The sequence below is a fragment of the Limanda limanda genome, chromosome 1, assembly GCF_963576545.1.
Source record: "Limanda limanda chromosome 1, fLimLim1.1, whole genome shotgun sequence".
Lineage (NCBI taxonomy): Eukaryota > Metazoa > Chordata > Actinopteri > Pleuronectiformes > Pleuronectidae > Limanda > Limanda limanda.
The window spans coordinates 24912167-24933744 of record NC_083636.1 but is presented as its reverse complement, the minus strand read 5'-3'; the positions used below and the strand labels follow the sequence as shown (position 1 = coordinate 24933744).

The 21578-nt window shown below is 40.2% G+C and overlaps 1 protein-coding gene across 1 annotated transcript in view; it reads left to right on the top strand.

Annotated features, from left to right (window-relative positions):
- ttc28 (tetratricopeptide repeat domain 28) overlaps positions 1 to 21578 on the top strand; it is a 125477-nt gene that overhangs the window by 7595 nt on the left and 96304 nt on the right. The window contains exon 2 of the mRNA XM_061079853.1: positions 977 to 1342. Coding sequence (XP_060935836.1) covers positions 977 to 1342 — 366 coding nt within the window. The remainder of the gene's footprint in view (positions 1 to 976; positions 1343 to 21578) is intronic.

The following is a 21578-nucleotide window of genomic DNA, read 5'->3' as shown; positions in this document are numbered from 1 at the left end:
GGAATTTGAGCCGTTACCACCGAACAGAAGAGAAGAGTGCACGCAGCAGTTTGGTCCCATTTGCCAGTGACTCCAGTATCATATCATGCAAATGAGGCTGCTGCAGTTTCTGTGTCGTCCCTGGTAGAGTTCTGATCGCAATAAGTCATTTTTGTGAAAGCAGCCGAAAGCACAATCCACACTTCAACTCAGTAGTGATGACAGATGTGCTTGGAGGCATGTTTCTGGTTTAGTGCTCCATGTATCCCATCTGTGAGAACATGATATCTCAGGAACGCCTAGGGAGTTTCTTTAAATGTGGCATTTTGATTGATTGATTTTGACTCATTTGATCAGCCTGACCTTTGTAGCTTACTGGCGCAGAATACATGGTATAACTTAGCACCTCGTGTTCCTCCTGTAAGAGGGCAGCTCTCCCCACTGAGTGACAGCATATAACACTTAAGTAGGGCTGAGTGTTGGCAAAAATCTGCTGAGACAATAGGTATCATGATGCAGGGGTTGGATTACATATGTCACAATAAATTGCGATACTGTAAGCAAGGCAATATATTGCCAATTTGTCTAACTTTAGGAAGACCACTACAGTGTTAAAGGTAGTGTATGAAAACACTTTTATCCCATTTGATGACATCTTCCTTACGTCCTGATAGCCATCAATAAATAAAGTCGTCTGGAAGATAAAATAAAAAGCTAATGTCTGTGTCCCTCGTAGGACTGTGATAAACATGACCAATCATTTCATTGGCCTGTGTGCACCCTGCCTGTGCTGCAGGGGATGGAACCACCTTCCTTCTAGTTAATGGACGACCCTCTCTATCTCCTGAGCTGCACACCTCAGTTTGTTCCTGATGAGTGACTGTTGACGAATGTTGATTGATTAATGGAGTGATCATTTCAACTGTAGTTACAAGACATTCAACCAATGTCTCTCTCTCTCCTCTTGTCCTCCTCTCCCTTCCCATCTACTCCTCAGTTCTCCCTGTTTGGTTCTCGCTCCACCAGCAGGACCACCTCCAACCCTCCTTCTTCATCCTCCCCCTCTTCGTCCCCTGTGATACCTTCAGTGGCAACACTGAAACGGGTGGAACGACCAACGGGCTGCAGCCCCTCCGGCTTGAGCAAAGCCGAATTCCTGGAGCGCGTGCGTCGCAGTAACCAAGCCTGCCAACAGGGAGAGTATGGGCTGGCTGTGCGTCTGTACAGCGAGGCCCTGACCGCTGACCCCCAGAACTGTATCCTCTACAGTAACCGCTCGGCGGCCTATCTCAGACTGGGTCAGTACAGCACTGCCCTGGATGACGCAATCAAAGCTCGTCTCATCAACCCCAAATGGCCCAAGGTAAGAGTTTGCTGCTAAAACACCCACTCCATGACTGGGGAATGTACTTTATTCATTAGAAGAGTGGATGTATCCATTAAGTGGATGATTAGATGGATGCTGATGGATGTGTAGATGGTGTCTTTACTTGTCTGCTACTCTAAATCAATCTCACTAATGCTATATATATGTATATACGGAGGAGTGGACATGTAGCGAATCATAAACCCTTGGTGGATCGTGGTGGTGGATCATGGTGGTGGTGGCAGCTGATCATGGACTATAACAACAAGATTGCCTGATATACAATAGGCATACTCACGTATCTACCTTTACATATATATATAAATATAAATATATACAAATGTATACATGCCACTGGTTTTAACCTTTTTAACAAGTCGGTCGAGGTCCAGTGATGTGAGGGAGAAAGAGGCGTGTTAAAATGTGCAGTGTTTCATATTTCCACTTTAACCAGATAATTAAATACACCTGAAGACGGCGGACTTTTTACATCTACCACCACAGTAAGCCGTGAGGAAGGTGAAGGCTGGCGAGGGCAGAGAGTCTTCTGAATCCATTCAGAGTGAGAAGTAAGCAGGCCTGAGACAGGGTTCTGCCAGGCTACCTCTGTCTGGACGAGTGGGGCCCGGCCAGCTCGACTCTACTTCCTTTCTCTGTTTAAGAGAATGGACGGAAGTGTTGTTGGGTGTGTTTGTGTGGGTGTGTGTGTGTGTGTGTGCGTGTGTGTGTCAGTGTTTGTGTGTGTGTGTGTGTGTGTGTGTGGGTGTGTGTGTGTGTGTGTATGTGTGTGTGGGAGTCGTTCGCACGGCTGTTATTTTGTTTTCCGAAGCCTGGCCAGGCCTTGGCCTGAGTTTGGCACTTAAAGACAATAACAGAAGCAGCATTCCTTATGTGTGTGTGTGTGTGTGTGTGTGGCTCTTATAGTGGCGGTGTCATAGCATTGGGCTTGCTGCAGCATTCGACGTGGGTTAAAGGCAAGGTCGAGACTAATGAACTACCAATAAGAGAGGGTCTCTGTGAGACGGACGTTTACTTCTGCTTGAGCTCTCTCTTTCTGCTCTTCACGCAGTCTCATTTGCTCTCTTCTCTTTTCTTCTTTTCTGTTTTGCCTCCCACAGTTTGTCCCACTGCTGCCCCCGTCAACTTTTCTGTTGGCACAACAGACTCAGACACACACTCGCTGTATCAAACACACACAGACACACACTCACAAAGCACGACCCGGTCATGGGAACAGAGGGGTGTAGCTTGTCAAAAGTTGCATAAGTTTGTGGGCTTATCAGGATAACAACACTGTACAGAAGCAGAAAACCTCTGTGCATTTTGATGTTGTTTTCTTGTTGTGTTCCTGTGCAGCTTTATCATTTTGTCGTCACATTCAGTGCAGAGCTTTGAGAAAGCCTTTTGTTTCTTTGTGATTCAAATGAAGTCACGAACAGCGGCAGGAGCGAGAGCCTTTCTCTTGACTCGCTCTGAGTGTTTTCCAAAGACAGACCTGACTATTTTGTGTATGAATGTTTGCTGTCATCCGCACACTCGCTCTGTGTGATTGTGTGAAGTTGTTCAGTGCTTTCAAAGAGGCTTTTTCTTTTTACCCCTGCGCCAGTGCATTTATTCAGATTCCTAAGTCTGCAGCAGTCTGGGAAACGTCTGCTCCTGCACACAAGCTCCTTCACTCTTTGGTCCCTCGGATAAAGACGTCTGTTTGCTCCTCTCGTGTCCAACAATAGAGGCGCAGCAGCAGCAGCAGATCTGTGGCTGCATCAGGTTTAGGATAAATTGAGTTAGAATTGACTCAGTTTTGGGATAATTCGCCCTCATTAAGGGGGCATGGGAGAACCAAAATCTCACCACAAGGTACATCTCCTTGCAGGCTTCATATGAGCAGGAATGGGCAATGTGGCCAAAAAATGTATATCAAGATTTTCACATCAATCGATATCGATAATTCTCACGATAAATGTCACATTATAAGTTGAAAGATTGATTTCTGCTCCTGAGTGAAGGTTGTGGGTTTACATTGTTCAGCATGAGCAGAGAATGACAAACATGTGATAAACAACAAAACATTTGATAAATCTGAGGTAGATAAATATCAGTTATACTTCCACTGTGCTTACACAATGCAAAAGTACTATATCAATATATATATATATGAGCGTGGCCGCCTAGTTGAGACGGAATTTGAATAGGAGCTATACAAATAAAATAGGATTGATTGATTGATTGATATTGCTGTTGAGGAATACTACTATTGACCCACCTGCTAACAGTTGCTTCTTTACATGTTGTGATGATACGATTAAGTCATGTTTGTGTCCTTATGATAAATGTGAGTCCATTATTCATTCTTTCCATCAACTCCAGAAAAAATGTGTCTGTAAAGAGCTTGATCAGATGTTAAAAGATGTTAAAAAGCATTTTAGACCTGAGCTGTAGAACTAGATTTTTCTCTGGGGGTTTGTCACTGCAAATCTTAAAATAGTTTCAGTTCTATGGGTCCAGGTTTTTAGGATATTCAAGAGCTGAAACTAGGGCTGTCAGTTTAACGCGTTATTAACGGCGTTAACGCAAACCCATTTTAACGCCGTCAATTTTTTTAACTCGAGTTAAAGCAGAGCTGCAGCTGCAGCTTCAGTATCTGTGTTCGCCTCCAGTCTGACCTGCTCTCGCTTTTTGTTTTAATATTTCGCCACCTAAAATATATATTTTAAAGCTATTGTAGCGTCCCACAGGACACGGAACTTCTTCATGGTTTAGTAACTGGTATTTTCCTCTACACGAACATGTGCACCTCTCGCTGTTACTCCGTCTCTCGCAGACATCAACACTTCACTTCCTCATTGATCCCCGATCCCCCCATCCTATTGGTTAAAACAGTCACATGTCCCACCCAGACCCCTTCATGACCGTCAGACATCAGAGCGCTCCTTCAACAGTGTTTTACTGAGCATACGTCAAAACCAAACATAAACATAAACCCAGTCCGTTACACTATTAGGCTGCAGCTATATGTTTTTATTTATTTAAAAATAGGGTACTTCTTATTTCATACATTTTCCACAAATAAGGGGAGGACTTAAATAGCCCTACAAAGTTGTGTGTTTCATTTATTTCAAAGTAGGCCGACACCTGCCTGTGTATTTGGTTTGTTTGTTATTTGTTGCTTGTCTGTTTGAGTAGCTAGCTTAAAGCAAAGAAGTAGTAGGCTTACCTTTTATTGGTAACCTAACTGTTATGGTTCATTGTTTCTGAAATAAGAGGACTGACTGCTATGTTCACAGCAAACTTGAAAAAAAGAAAATATTAAGCCATGGTTTAACTGCACTATAGGGAGAGTCCTTGTTAACCTGAAATGTGCACTTTATAATTTTATTTTGTACCGCCCTGTTTGGCAATGTTGTTTTTCAATAATATAAAACATTTGCATAAAGCAAGCCAATCCACTTTTCCATGTTGATAAGAGCATTAAAACGAAAGTAAAATTATGGAAAAATAATAAATGAAGGAACATTCAGAATAGATACAAATTTGCGATTAATTGCGATTAATCGCGAGTTAACTATGACAAAATGCGATTAATCACGATTAAATATTTTAATCGTTTGACAGCTCTAGCTGAAACACTTAGAAGTTTAACTGATTTGTAAGCAGAACAAAAACTACAATTATTCTGATTATAGATCTGTTATGTGATTGTTTCATCTCAAATCTGAACATTCAATTTCTTTGACATTTTCAACTAAATAAGAAATTTCAAGAATTTACCTATGATTCTGTAAAACTCAATTTTTTCTTTCATTCAGTAAATAATTAGTATTCCCATCAGGATACATTAGTTAGATTGGTCCAGGGTACAACAATAAGTGTTTCTTGCAGATTTGTATTACTTTGGCTAATTCACAGACTTCTGTGGGAACTTCAGAAGAATTAGTCCCTATGGCAACTGTTTTTCAGATTAGGGCCGCGTCACACATAAGCAAACGTTTCAGAGCAAAACATTTGCCTCCTGTTCAAATCGAATCTGTGCAGGCGAGGGAGCGAATAAAACATTTGATTCCTGTAGAGAGGCAAATCGCGGACACATTGGTGTATCTTTGACCCTGCCCTGGTGCCGAGCAACAAGGAGGCTTTTCTGCAAAATCAATTAAAATTACGACTTTTTTTTACAATGTTGTGATCAGCACAAACATAATTCTCCTTCTCTTTCATAACTCCAGAATAGAGCAGGATCCTCAGGGACAAATATGTCAAACTTTAACTATCTGTTTTGAAAGAAACAGGAAAAAAATTTAAGGAAGCAAGAAAATGTGTTTTTTTTGGGGAGTTGGGTGAACTGAGCCTTTAATCGTGTGGCTGTAAGTTAGAAGTTACCGGTCGAAGCTGTTCTTAAATATCCTGCTGCGGGAGTTGTAGCTTGAATCAGTGCAGATCATCAGTTAGCGTTCCACGGGCGCTCTGCTCTGAAGTGGAAGCCAACCAGATGGCAGCCAGCTACGCCTGTTTACGCAGAGGGCCCGTGGAGCTGGCCTGCACCGCTCAGGCTTCCCCTGTCATTAACCAACTACTCGGCAACCGCACGTTGCAAAAATATTACTGACATACGTGCAGAGAAAGCGTGGAGCCTTTAAGCGGGTCGCAGGACCTAAAATGGCCTGTTAAGGGAGGTTTGCCACATAACAGAGTTTATATTATAATGTGATCCAAGCAAAGGAAAAGATTCTATTTCCTCAAGTTCGAGTTCCTCCCCGGTTGGACGAATTTAAGATCCCATGACCTGACCCGGGACTGTGTTGATGTGACGCTAATGTTCTTCTATGGGGTTTGTGCTCCATGTGAAGTTGTGTCATGGAGAACTCAGTCTGGGTCAGTAGGGTAATCCATGACTTACTGCAGACCACGTGATCAGGAGACAGTTCCTCCAACAGGGAGATATTTCACTGTGTGTGCTCCACTTCTGTTTCTCTCTGGCAAGGGTGGTCCTGCTGGTTCTTGTTGTTAAACTTCTCCTTGCAAAGAATTATAGCGGCAATGATTTGTCATTTTAACAACAGGCAAATACTCTGATAATTGATTTATTGTCTGAGTCACTCACCAGCCTGTTAAATAGGAAGTTTATTGTTTGCTTCAGTTTATCAATTTGAGTTGAATCCTTTTGGGGTTTTGGATTGTTGGTTGGACAAAGCAATCTTTTGAAGGTGTCCGTTTGTGTTCTGGGATACAATGATTTACACAATGATTCACGAGTCAATAGACAGAAACAGTTTATTTAATCAAATTATTGTCTTAGTTGTCTAATCAAGAAAAAGTCTCATATGTGAAGCTTTTGCTGCTTTTCTGTTTTGTATGGTTTTTAATTGAATTTCATTTTGTTTTCATTAGTTGGACAGAAAACGTCATCCGAAGAAGTTTTCCACAGTAATTTTTTTCACCTTTCATAGAACAAACAATAAATCAGTTCATTAAGATAAACTCAACCGATTAATCAATAGCTTTGCAGAAATGAAAACCTATTTGAAGCTCTTCTCAGGGAAATTGATGGCAATTTTTCACAGTTCTCTGACATATTGTAAATAATAGGATTAATCAGTAAATCCACAAAATAATCAGGAGATCATTTAGTAAAAGAACACATTTCTTCGTCGCAGACCAGCAGAGACAAGATATTACTGTACAGTGTTTGGGGTATTTTTGGTTTTTCATTTATATTTCAATTGCTTGTCCACAAATATTAATAAGCTGATTAATAACAGTTGACAAGCATGCATTTTACTAATTAAGGTAATCTCATCCAACAATTACGTAATTACCCAGATAATTGCACATATTGAAATCTTTAGATCTGCTTCAACAAAGTACAGGCATTAAGTGTTACACATTTAAAAACTGATGATGATCATCCATGCTCAACGCTGAAACAAACACCCTCTGCAAATCTGTGCCAATAATGTGTTTTTGGCTCCAGAATACAAATCTTCCCGTTGACACTTGGGATGTTTCTGTGGAGGGAGGTAGTGTTTATAATTTCTGTTTCTGTTGCTGCAACAAGAAAAATAAAGGCTTTATTTTATGGGTCAGAGATCTTCAAATAATTTCTACAGAAAATGCACTGGTAAGGTAATTTGGTGCCATTTGTAAAGACAAAGCTCAGAGACACTCATGTAGGTAAGATTTATTTAGTTTTTTTTTTTTTTGGTTGTCTTGCTCGTGCCCTCGTTTAATATCCACTCATTTATTACTTTTAATTGTATATTATATTTCTTTTTAGACATATTTCCTCTGACTTGCTGTGCTCTGACTCTAGGCGTGTCTTGTTAAACAGCAGTCAGTTGGAATTACAGGTTCTGGATTGGTTTCAGTAGGGCCGGGCACATAATTACTTCTCAGGCTTTACAAATTAAAAGGTGAAGTAAAAGTAGCATCTTTTAAAATTAGCTCATTCCTCGGATGCTTTTGTCCAAAGTGAGTGACACAACAAAAAGCTTCTGTGGAGCTGGAGACCTTAAAGTCGTTACTAAATGCTAAATCGGTTCAGTCAGACAAAGTTGGGGAGATCAAGACATTTACAGAAAGTAAACAGGAACTGCTAGTAAGGCATGTTATGTTAAAGACATTAACAGATACATAAATGCCTGATGTTTTATGACAGATGAATATTGTATTTGTGTCTTTTCTTTTCTGCATTATAATTTTTTTTATTATTATTTTTTTTATTTAAATTTGCTGTATTGAAGTCTCTGTATTTTTTGTTTGTTTCGGTACCTGTAACATCCATCAATCCTTTACTGGTCCTTGTAAAGTAAAATAACTAAACGCAGACAAACACTTGGCAGCGACCAACACACATATGAAAACTCTATCAGCTTTCTGTGTTAGGGATGCAGTGCCCGTATCCAAAGAACACTCCTCTTTCTTTACACCCTATCATTATCTCCAGATTACATGCTTCTTCCAGGAAATCCCGTTGGAGTTAAAGGATCTGCAAAATAAAGCATCACCAGGCCTGGAAGTTGAGATGTCATGAAACACTGATTTTCGGAGTGGCCACTAGAGCGCAGCACTGACGCACCGGGAAACTACCTAGTCCCAACCACAGGGAGCTCAGGCATAACTTTTCCTTTGTTACAGATCTCTCTTGAGCTGCATCACATGAGGCTTTGCAGCTCACAAGCACGCACAATCCATGTGACGCTACCCAGGCCAAAAGGCTATTCCCACTGCTGCAGACACAGAACGGAGCATTTGCTTTATTTGCTGCTCTGTCACTTGATGGAAGTGTAAATTGTTGTATGTTAAAATGATCACACTTCCTCCTCTTTCCTGTCTCTTCTTTGCTTACACCTTATCGCTCCCGTTAGCAGCAGCAGCAGGGCCAGACGAAGCCACTGTACCTCACCGCTTCCCATCTGTAAATGAATTTGATAACATGTCTGGAGAAAAATGCACATCAGCAAATAACCTGCTTCACACTCTGTCTCTCTCTCTCACACACACACACAAACACACACACACACACACCGATTTAACATTAACACTCTCGCTCAGAGTGGAGTGGGCCTAATTGCTTGGTATTAATTCAAGAGATATGCTCCTACTTCTCTGCTCTCAGTGTTCATATACTGCTGTAAGACATCTGCTCGCACACAGACAGACTCTGCTGTCTCAGCAACCATCCCGAGCTGCTGGAATCTCCGCTTCTTCTTCTTTCTTTTTTTTGTCCGTTCTTTATCCTCCCTCTGCGTCCGTCTCTCGTGCTCACAGTTTGGCGCCTCAGCTGTCTGTGCAGAGAGAATTGCACAGGAGGTAGGAAGATAACAGCAGCGGAAGATAATGAAAGAGTGACTTGAACATGGTGCGGTGATATCAGAGAGGGAATGACTCAAAATGTGACACAGGATAAGGATTTACAGTCGCAGCTTCAAGCACCAAATGACCAGAGCACAAGCAGCTCCCAGAGATGAACTGTGGGTCCTATGGTACATGATTCTTGTACTGCTGAAGTGATATCACCATATTCCCAGCTGTCGTTTAATTTTACTGATGTGATGCAAATGATTGCTACACTCGGAAAGTGTAAACCTCTGTCAATCCTGAGTGTCCACTTTATTACAATATTGCTTATACATGTAGTGAGATCAGATGTATCCAGATCAATATACCGATCAACACCAAATTTCAGTTGTTCATATAAGCTGATTTTGCTCCTTCATTTCAAAGAAATTCACAAAAAGGTTGAAAATCCCACAAAATAATAGAAAGTGGAAACAAAATCCTGAATCCACACCCTTTCTGTCTTTGTTTTTGAATGCACCAAAAACCACCATACTAATGTCACTACACCAATTTCCATACTAATCTTAAAGGTTCAGCGTGCAGAATTTAGTGAGTTGCCATCAGGAGCAATGTGGGGTTAAGTAACTAGCCATATGACACTTCGGCATTCAGAATGTGGGAGACAGGGTTCGAAACCGCTGACCTTCTGGTTAGTGGGCAACCCGCTCTACCTCATGAGCTGCAGCAGAATGTCATACACTAAAGTTGGAATGTGGACAAATTGGAATTTTTGCCTGTTGATGATGATACATGCAATAATCCCTAATGTGTATAACTCATAATGAGTGATATATCAATATCTGAAGCAAATGTTGCAGCAAATATATAAAATGTTGTTGAGAAATTCTACTGTGAACTACCTCTGCTCCACTCTGAACTCAATACTGCGTCTGAGGAAAAAACAGGAACCATGTCAGTCATTTGGTTCAGGATTTGTCCTTTTGCACTTGGTAAAATGTCAGAAGATGAACAAAGTCTAGACTGAACATGATACCCTTTAACAAAAGTTCACAACAATTGATTTTGGTCTGTACCTCAGTGGTGGACCCACTTACTGATAATACTTTGATATAAAGTCCAAGATGTAAAGCAAGATTACCAATATTTTTGAATTGAGACTAGTGGCCCCTCATCTATAGCTCCAAGATTTGCTTTGGGGTTTCTTGTCCTTGTTTCAGGTCTTGGAATTTCCTGGTTACCCCTCAGTGCCTTTGGACCAGAGAGGCCTCTGAGTAATAGAGCAGAAAGAAAAAAAAGTCTGAAAGAAGAGAGGAGAGATAAACACTAGGAGGAATGACTCACTAATAATGGGGTATATGTTGCTATTTCCAGTCAGACGGTGAGGTTAATGAACAATCACGCATTCGAGACTCCTGTGATGTGTGTGTGGGCGTCTGTGGAGGGAGGCAGTCCTTGTTGGGCTTGAGCTTCAAAGAGTTTCGTAATGTGACGGGAGTGTGTGTAATACAAGCAGGGGTCACACCCAAGTATAATCTCCTTTTTAATGATGCCCACTTAACAGCAGCATAAATCTGATAAGTCAGTCCATCTTGTCATTTACCAAGTGGACTTTTTAAGGGTGTAAAAGCATCAAGCCACTTATCCCACTTCCACCACTAGAAGGGGGTGTAGTGGGTCATCAGTGCAGATCAGGAAGTTATCATGCTAGCTGCTCTGTATGGGCTGCTGCTTAAAATGGTCACTGTGGATGGAGGGGAACTTTGCTCAACACTGAAATGTCTCAACAACTATTATGTGGTTTGTCTTTAAATCGTATACAGATATTCACGTTCTAAGTCGGAATGAAGTTTAATAACTTTACAAAGTAGCCGGTAAGAACAAATTAGTTTTGCTCACGTTAGAGAATCACAGTTTGAATTCTTCTTCTTGTCGATCGTCAACACCCGTCAAGCGAGCATTAATCGTTAAACTGTGACATTCAAATGTTCTAGTAGGAATGGATGCATGTTTGTGGGATTCATTTTTACATTTGCAAATAGCAGCATTGGCAATAGAACATGATCATTCACACACATCCACCTGCAGCTGCTGTGAACGGATTAAAACTGATGGAAACAGACCAACAGGCCTCCACAGTGTTTCCCAAGAGTTAACTCGACTGTAGCGGCTTCCACGGAATCATTTGACCTGCCACAGTTTCATCATGAGCTGGATTTTTTCCAAACAACCCTTAATAACACTGTTTCGTGCAGTGGCTTCAGTGTAGAGTTTGGTACTGACTTGTTGCAGTGGTTCATGTCACTGAGTGGTGCGGCCTGTCACTATGGCAACAGTGGTTCAAATTAAGGATTATCTTTTTCTTTTGTGAAATTGTTCTCAGGATTTACTGTCTAAGCTCAGATGACTAGTGTGTGTGTGTGTGTGTGTGTGTGTGTGTGTGTGTGTGTGTGTGTGTGTGTGTGTGTGTGTGTGTTTGTGTGTGTGTGTGTGTGTGTGTATCTTAATAAGTTTGAGTATTATGGAGCATAAAATCATTGGTATCACATGAAATTCTAAATTGTGGATTGTGTGCTTGCTTAGTTTCTTTCTAAGGGGAGATAATGCTTATTTCATTTGTGAAGTAAATGATCCCGCCGGCTTTTACACAAAAGTGTTCATTCTGTATTCCCTTTTCAAAAATGTTCTTAAAAAGATCACTTACTGTACATAGAAAAAACCTATTCCTCCAGATAACGTGATAATTGCATTGTTTTTTTAAGGTCTCAGGTTTTAATCATTTCTTTCTCTTGAGAAATCTGGTTTGCTGTATATATGCAACTTCTTTAACCATTGTTCTAATGGATGAACCATCAAAGCCATTTTTGATGCCGGTGAAAATTTCAGTTATTCTTTGAATTACTCTACAGGGAAATTAAAATCTTTGAATTTTGGACTGTTAGTTAAATAAAAGAAAATAAGATGACATCACTTTGGTTTCTGGAAAATTGTAGAAGTAATTTCCCCACATTTGTCTGTTTTGTTAGTAATTACAGCTCCAACAAGGTCCTTTCTTTTTCGTTGATTTTGGCGCCTCTGAGGTAGTGTCTCCACTGTCACCTGTGGAAAAAACCTAGGTCCAGACAGCACATTTGTAGACATTTCTTGGAAGGAGTGAAAAAACACAGCAGCACTGCAGCTCTCTTTGGATATTTTTACTGTAATAAGTTTGCATCCTCTTCTCTGCTCCAAATACAGACTGAGATACAATACAATAATACAGGTAAAAGAAATACATACCTCGCCTTCCTCCTACTGTGGGGTGACGGAACATCCCAACTGAGACAATACCAACTCACTCAATGTATAGGGGGTAGGGGCTTAAAGTTGGCTGGAATATCAAACCACCGGGGGTAATCCTGCCGAACCACAGACTTTAAGAATAGTTTATAGAAAAAAAACAGTAAGTCATAAAGGCAGCAATATCAAAACAACTTTTATCTAATTTGTTGAAATCCTCTTCATGTCACGATACCCATCAACATATAAAAACAAAGACCAATCATTTCATATGGACTTGAATGCAATGATTGGTTGGTTTACCTGCCCGTCCCTAACTGACCTTCCTGCCTGCACCCACCCTCTCCTGCTCTCAGACAGCGAGCGAGCCACAGGAAAGTCCTCTTCTAGCAGTTGTCAGTAAGTGCACGTCCATGTGTTTTGGGGGCGTAGCTTTGACGAGAGGGCCGATGGGAGGGGGCGGGATGTATCGATTGTCTATTGTATCCTGCTCTTGCTAGCTTTTCCAGGACTACCAATCCTAGCTTTTATTGATAAATCAAGATAAGACTGGGCAGATGAATTAATTATGAAAATAATCAAATAAAAATACTTCTGTACAAAATACTTCATTAGGATTTTGAATGCAGTATTTTATCATCGTGGCATCGCTATTCTTTCATAAGTTTAATATGTCAGATCTTCTTACGTAAAGAGATAAGGAGGCTCGTCACCACATAAGTCAATCAATGTGTACAGCCTTGTGCAAGCTCTCCTCACCATTAAACCAAACACAATTACAGGCTCATCTGTTCCACAGGGCGCCAGCGACTCGGTGCCAGGCTGCCACGCACGCCAGCTCCACCAGACATATGTGCCACCAACTGTCTGTCTGAGCGCTCGTGCTACAGCTTCCACAAAGGGTATCAATAATAACTGTCCTACATGAGCCTGTTTATTCCTCATCTTAACAGAGAGGGGTTGAAGACTCACTCGACACAGTGTGCAGGCGTCAGAGGATTAATGAACGCAGCACTCAGCAGTTTCAGATAGGGTTAATTCTCTCTTGTATGTTCCAGCTTATCTTTAACCCAAAAAGGAAATTACATATTCATGGTTTTAAGTGAAACTCTCGAAAAGCCGCATGTGCTTTTTTCCCCCACTGAAGACACAATGTAACTGGAGGAGGAAAGATCTGACTGAAATAAGTCATCAAATATCTGGAGGTAATGTAGGTAAATATTTTATAAACTCAGGTCTCCTCCGCAGACACTGAGATCAGCTCTCACCTCATGTACACGCACTATGGAGAATTTACTGGGTAGATTAACTTATACGCATAGATATTTTAATTTATATTAACCTACTGTAAATATCTTTTAGATATTTCATGTCTATTTCTGTGTTTGCTTGCAACTAATGATTGTTTTCATCATTGATCAATTTGCAGATGTATTAATTTCAATGTCAAAGAATATATCCCCACAACTGTGATGCTGGAACTAGTCTGTTTCCTTTAAACATGACTTTACCATCGTTGCAGGTTAATTTCCTGTCAGTTGATCAATCGTTTTATAGATTTATAGTTTCAGGTCTAAATTGTCCCAATGCGCGGGACGAGCAGCACAATGCTTTCTAAAGTAAAGTGTGAATGATCAGTCGAGGATCAGTCGTTATATAATAGACAGACAATGAATCAAATTCCAAAAATACTCTAATCCTTGTGATTCTCCACTTCTTTCTGACATGTTATAAAGGGAGTTATCAGTAGATAATTTTTGTGAACAAAACATACTAAAATTTCTCTCTTTCTTTCCATCAACCATAATAGAATATATTATCCTGATATTTTCAGAATAATATCTACTGTGTGTTTTAATCATCATTCATTAAGCAAAAGTACCAGAAAATCTCTGATTGATGTTTCTCCAATGCAATATAAATTAGAAAACTGGGTATAATTGGTCAAAACTAAACATTTGAGGATGTTTAGTTTTGACCAAAAACAGAAGCTTTAATATTATGTTTTATATTTCATTTAAAATTTGATCAGTAGAATAATAAAACGTTTATTTGCAGCCCCATAGCTGATAATAAGAAAATGATTTGTACCCACACTAATTTGCTGTTAATTGCCAATTGACGCGCTTTGTACCAAAGGTGTGAGTTTCACCGACATGTTATCAGCACCTTCTCCTCTGTAATGCTCTGCTCGCGTTATAACCAGAGGAAGCAGAAGAGTGTGATGTCAGTTGGCTAAATATGACCTTCACAAGTGTCTCGAGGGAGCAGAGCAGGCTCAGTGTACAGCATTCAACTAACACTCCTGTCAGGCACAGGTTAGTAATGTAGTCAGAAGAGCTGAGGTTACTAGGTATGTGTGTGTGTGTGTGTGTGTGTGTGTTTGTGTAAGTGTGTGAGCATAATATGCACAACTCAATATAACCTTGCTATAAGCCATTAACGTATCAAACCAGCTATTGGTTAGCTGTGAAAGTGTACCATGGAAACAAATCGTCAGACATTATGCACACACACACACACGCACACAAAGACATACACACACTAACCTTATCCGTTCCTTTGACTACACATTTTAATTTATTACAAGCATGGACAATGTTTGTTATTTATTTTGACATGATTTTCTCCCCCTTATAGCAATGTTATAATTACAGTGTGTGTTTGTTTGTGTGTGTGTGTGTGTGTGTGTGTGCATACTGGGCCACTGTTGCACAGGATCAATATCGGTGCTGTGTTGTTGACTCCAGGGTGACCTGGGTATGGTGAGACTCTTATATTCAAAAGGACAATTACCTCCTGACATCCACATCATCACTACACACCCACACACACACACACACATACACACACACACACACATACACACACACACACACACACACACATACACACACACACACCGAGCACACACATACACACACACGCGCACACACACACACAAACACACACCTGTTCAGTATTGCAACTGCATGAACAGTATATTAAACCTGCTCCTGTCGTCCTTATCTACAACTTGTCTGTGTAGAATAAACAAGAGTATGAGATGAAAATCAAAATGGCCACAGAGGAAGATAAACTTAGATTTCTCAAACTGTCAGAGAAGAAGGCATCAAACCCATGTAGGACTCCAGGAAGTATTGTTTTGCTATAAAACACTTTATGCTGAAGAAGAAGTGTTATATAATACACTGACTTTACACTTCATAGAAAGAAAAAAAAGAGAAAGAGGAAAAAAGCACCTTCCATCTCCTTGGTGCTTCACACCTGTCCCACTGGTGAATGTTACCGACTTCCACCCCCCCACAAACTCCTCTCCACCTGCTCTCTGCCTACAGTGTGTCTGGCAACTGTGAAATATTTCCTTTTTCCTCTCCTTTCCTCCTCTTCCTCCTTAAGTGTAAAATATGAAGACATGAAACCAGCAATTCAAAGAAAGAGCTGTCTGTTGTTATTTCTCATAATCGTACTGCATGTATGTATATTTGTGTTGTCTCGTTATATCAATGTTAAATCCCTCTAAGTTTGTCTTGCTTCACCAATTAACAAAAGTAATTTAATCAGTGTCCATGTTTTCATATTTAAATGTTTCTTTTCTTTTCATTAACTAATATGAAAATTATAAACATTTTCAGTAAAACATTGCCGTGTCCTGCATCCATTCTCAACTATGCTGATTTTAAAATCCCATTGATGCAACCAAAATCAATATTTGTATATCAACGGGTTAAATGACTTAAGTTGAATTGTATGTAATATATAGAAATATTGCAGTCCATTTATATTTACATTCAATATATTATATAAATAAAAATCCCTTTAAGTATCATCACTTTAGGTTTAGGCCATAAAATATCTTAAACTGTGCAAAAAAACGAAAAACGAAATCCTATACACGCAATAATTAATTAACACCACCATTAATGAACCTCACATTTGAGGTGTAAATCTCTGATGTACATATTCCTTCTCATATCATGTTTTCCAAAGGTGTTTATTTCCTTCTAGCAGTCAGAGCTGATGTGCTGTTGAACACATTGGACATTGAACTTAGAACCTGACGGGTTTATCATTCTGTCGACCAATCACTGTTCAATACTGCCAGCGGTGCAGAGGTGCTGCCTCCTCACGCCTTGTCGATTCTTCCAGCTCTCACCCAGTTCTCAGGAGGAAAGGGATCAATGTCAAAAAGCTCTCGGATCTGTAACTAAATCAATATTTTTATCCCTAACAGCACATACATGTGAACCCAGATAAGAAGAAGACACTGTGCATACCACCCGCAGCTGGACAGATCTGATAACCAAACAGGCCCATGGTCTCATTTGATTAGCCCCCACTTTGACCCTGATGCGACCACTCTCGCCAACAGTAACGCTGTGCCATTTGACCTCTGAACTCTTGACCTGCACTTGTGTGATTCACTGCCAAGGATGGGAGAGGATGCGTGTGGGTTCTCAGTTTAGTGGTTACATTGATTTATCATGTATGCAGAGGGAGGAAGGGTGGAGGTGAAGACGGAAAGAGATTATGAAACAGCTGTTTTCAGGTCAGATGACTGTTTTTGGTCACCTGAGAGCAGCATGGCAAGCTGTTAAAACTGAATTGCTCTAAAGTCCTATTTGTGGTCATGATGATTGTTAAGTTGACATTTTTTCTTCATTTTTGGTCACCACCGTTTGGCTGCTTAAAGCACCAAGAGGGAAGCACAACCAAAACGTTTTAAGCTGTAAAACCAAAACAATGAGCTGAAAGATGCCAACGCAGGCGTTCGTCACCTCAAGCATCCCATTTCACATTACACCAGGTCATGTGATCCACTGCTGATATAAAATATTTGGTTATTACTGCTTTTACATACATATAAATAAACCAAACTGAGCTGTTGCTTTTAACTCCTGGTACCAAATATGTTCACTTTAATTCTCAGAGAGAAGCTGAATAACCCAAGCTAAGTGGGCTTGTTGAAAAAAAGGGGAAAAGCATTGTATGAACTAAACCTTTATGATGTGCTGCTGTGTGCATCACCAGCTCAGATGGGTCTTAAACACGGCTCTGAGGGGCTGTTGTCATAGTGATTCCTTCTCTAACAGTTTATATTCTACAATATACTCTCACTTTTTGTTGTTTTTGTGCTTTTTGTAAACAGTCTATGGTGCAGAGTGAATTCAGAAAACTTTGTGTTCATCCTTATTTGCATGAACATTTTATTGTCAAACTTGTTATTTTTTCCTTACATTACATGTTAAAACAATTGCCCAAGCTTCAGAGCCAAGTTCACAATATTTCAAAATAAAAGCTATGGCTCGATATGAAGCATAGCAGCAACAAAAAAAACGTTTGGTTTTCAATTTGATGATTAATTGCTGAAGAGAAAGTGATTCTTTGAATGCTGTTGTCATGATGGAGATCAGCACACACACACACACACACACAAACACACACACACACACACAAACACACACACACACACACACACACACACACACACACACCACACACACACAAATACTGACGCCTACCTGTTTATTAAATTTGTATTAATATTGAACGAATCACACCAAACTAGGCACTGCACTTTCTCTGGCAATTTCCAACAGACCAGTGTGAAGCCATTAAGATGAGCGATTTGTGATGTGTGTTCCACATTCAGACAGACGTTTGTGGAATAGAGGGGAAATTGCGCACAATATAGCCACAATATCATTATTTTCTATATGAGAATACAAACATTTAGTTTTTCTTCAGTACATTAAGTCAAACTTAGATTACAGTGTCTTCAATTTTTTACGTGTTGCCTTTTTTAGTCCTAGAAACTCACATCGCCTTTCCTCCCACTCCAGTCAGTCAGTGCCGTTCCACAATGTCCACAAGACACCCAGCAGTCCTCGCTGCAATCACAGCCTCCTTCCATCCCCTGCACCTCCCCCATCCATCTGAATGAGGAGCGCTTCTGATTAAGGAGAGCTCTCCATCAGGGTTTGCCTCTCACAGAGCTTTCACTGTTGGCAAGAGATATATAATTTATCAAAGATCTTTAACTAAAGCCTCCTAATTGAGTGCCTGGGTAAAATTGGATGAGACACACTTTTACATTTGCCATGATTTGTGTGCTTCCTGCTCCAACTGCACTTGACAACACAGAGGAGTCAAAGGATTATTCCGCTGCTGTGTGACTCAAGATAAACGTCAGTGCTATTCATTGATTTGCAAGACGATTTCTCCTCACATACAGAATAATAGTGGACAAATTATTCAAGTGTCTTTTTGGCAGGTATCCATTCAGTGACAGCGGATGCACCACCATCAAACTAATGAGACGAATGGAAAGAAGGCTGGTTGCTTGACAAATGGCAGACCAGTGCCAAGACAATAGCAGTACTCTCTTACCTGTTTACTTAAAAAAGCCCTAATGTGCAACAACCATATCTTTGAAAGGTTTGTAATGGGTAAATGTTTTTGGACTTTTTGGTTTTGAGACTATGCTGCTACAGCACTTGATGCAGTGTTTCTGCATCTTGTCAGGCATCTCTGGTCATCAGAGTACTTGGATAAGGTTAGAGAGGGGTGGTGGTCTCAGTTTCTTTTCTCTGGTTTACGTTTGTCAATTGTCAGAAGTATATGGTTTCAAACTGACTTTTCTCGAAGTTAGTGTTTTTGGTGCCAACCCAAATGCTAAATATTTGACCTTTTACAGTTTTGGAAGCCTCAGAGAAACACTGTCATCCTGCTGATAGTGATATGTGTTGCTTAAGAGCGTATTTGTTTTATTTCATTGGAAATTTCTTCAAAGAAAGTTGGTTGTTATCACAGACAAAACAAGGACAGAGCAGATAAGAAGACGTGTCTCAGAGATCAGAGAGTGGACTCTGCCTGGGCAGTGGAAGAACAGAGAAATAACAGCAGGTGAAAGACCTGCTGTGGCTGCAGAGAAGGATGAACGGTTATGACACCAGCTTGTGTGAGTGTGTGTGTCTGTGTGTGTGTGTTAGTGAAACAGAGACAGTGTTAGTGTTAGTGCTGACCATGTATGGTAGCAAAGATGAATGGTCTCATTTGTGCTTGGAGCCCGGAGGCCACACAGACTGAGGAGGCAACACTAAGACTTTATCTCACACTGAAACCATGTCCACACTAAATGCTGATAAATTTGAAAATGCATTTTGTGTGTCACATGGTCTTCAGTCAGTGCTAGAATTTTCAGATGTCCACTTCCAGGCTGAAATGTTAGAAAAATATAGTAACATGCTGTTCATTGAGATTTTTTTTTTTGTCTGCTCTTTTTGGTGCAAATCTGGTGCTTCAACGTAGAAAGGGAGGTGATAAAGAGATGGATGGTTCTGATTACAGATAACGAGTCCTCCAAATTAAACATTGAAATACAGACAGGACCAGGTCATTTTTTAATGCCTTCCAAACTGCAGTCTCTTGTTTTACATCTTGTTCTCATCACTTTGTAACATCACTTCACTTACATTTTTACTCTCAAATATTGAGTTTCAATGATAGTTTTGAACTTTTAACAATACAGCATACAACTGCACACAGTTTTTTGTTACCTGTTTAGTGTTAAGGACCTTTTCCACTATAAACATTGACCTTGTCAGGACCAGACCTCATGGTGACCAAAGCCTGGTCCTAATGAGGCAAACATCATTTCTGAGGTCCTGGTTAAGGTTAGGAAAAAGACTTTGGTAATGCTGTCGAGCAAGATGAATGTCCGGTTTCCACTAAATTTTGCACTCAAGACATTCTTGGTCCTCTGAGGACGACTGGCTGACTTGACCAGCGTGAGATGTGTCTTTTTTAGTTATGTTTGAAAACAACAACTGAAATTTGGCTCATGTTCCCCTCAAATTACTTTTTTTTAATCTAATATCATCAGCTCCAATTTTTTTATTTGTTCAATAAGTTTTCTTTATGACCAAATTACCTGAAAATGCATGAGATTCTCATCGGCCTCACCTCAGCTGTACTATGTGTAAAATGCTTATTGGGATTACTGAGACGGTGACCTGCTTAACAACAGCGTGTTGATATACTGTATTAATTGTGAGCATGTTAGCATTTTGCTCAAAGCGCCACTGTACCTATACAGACATGCTTCCATGGACAGGGGATCTTAGTCTTGATTAAAATGTGCTTGTAGAGAGTGAGCTTACTCTTATTATACAAAAACAACAGCCACAAGTCAAGATTATTGGAATATATTATTTTTTTAGATCAGGACAGGACACCTGAGAGTGTATTGTTGAGCCTTTACTTTGACAGACAACCACAGGCAAGAAAAAGAGCTGCTTGAATTATCATCCTTTATAATCGACGCCTGCGAGGTGCCAGTATTTTCCATGATCATAGTTTTGGTATGTCAACAGACAGTGGCTACTTAGATGCAGGTGAGGGTCACATCATGGATATATTGTGTACTTTATGAAAAATATTAATATTGTATACTTGACTTAGAGGTTCATTAAGCCAAACATACTAATATTAAAGTTGATGAATGTGAAAAAGCCCAAGGGTTAATAAGAGGTTTATTTCATCCTGAAGATTCACTAATTCTTCTTTTATTACTGTGTCATGATGTTAGAGGTTTTATATTGTTGTTTTTAATTGCATGCACTGCAATGAGCTATAATTTGTATTAAAGTAAACTGTGAGGTTTAAATTCTGAAGCAGCAGCAATGAATTTGTCAATAATGCAGCTGAACAGCATGAGCAAAGAACAGAGATTACAATCACACACAGTAAATATGTCTCTCCCTCACACACAGACACACACAGACACACACACACACACACACACACACACATAAACGCACATACTCACACATTGAGCCACTACATTCATCACTGCCAAGGTGTGTGTCCAGTAGTCATGTTGGCTGTGGAAAGTGCTTCATCACATCGACTTTCCTGACATATGGTGTGTGTTTACCCATCGTGTGTTTAACAGTGTAGTGATGTGTGTGTGTGTGTATGTGTGTGTGTTTGTGTGTGTGTGTGTGTGTGTGTGTGTGTGTGTGTGTGTGTGTGTGTGTGTGTGTGTGTGTGTGTGTGTGTGTGTGTGTGTGTGTGTGTGTGTGTAATGGCAGAGTGATGATGCCGGTCAGAGAGATGAATAAGCTTGATACAGATTTGATAGAGATACCTCTGCAGCGCT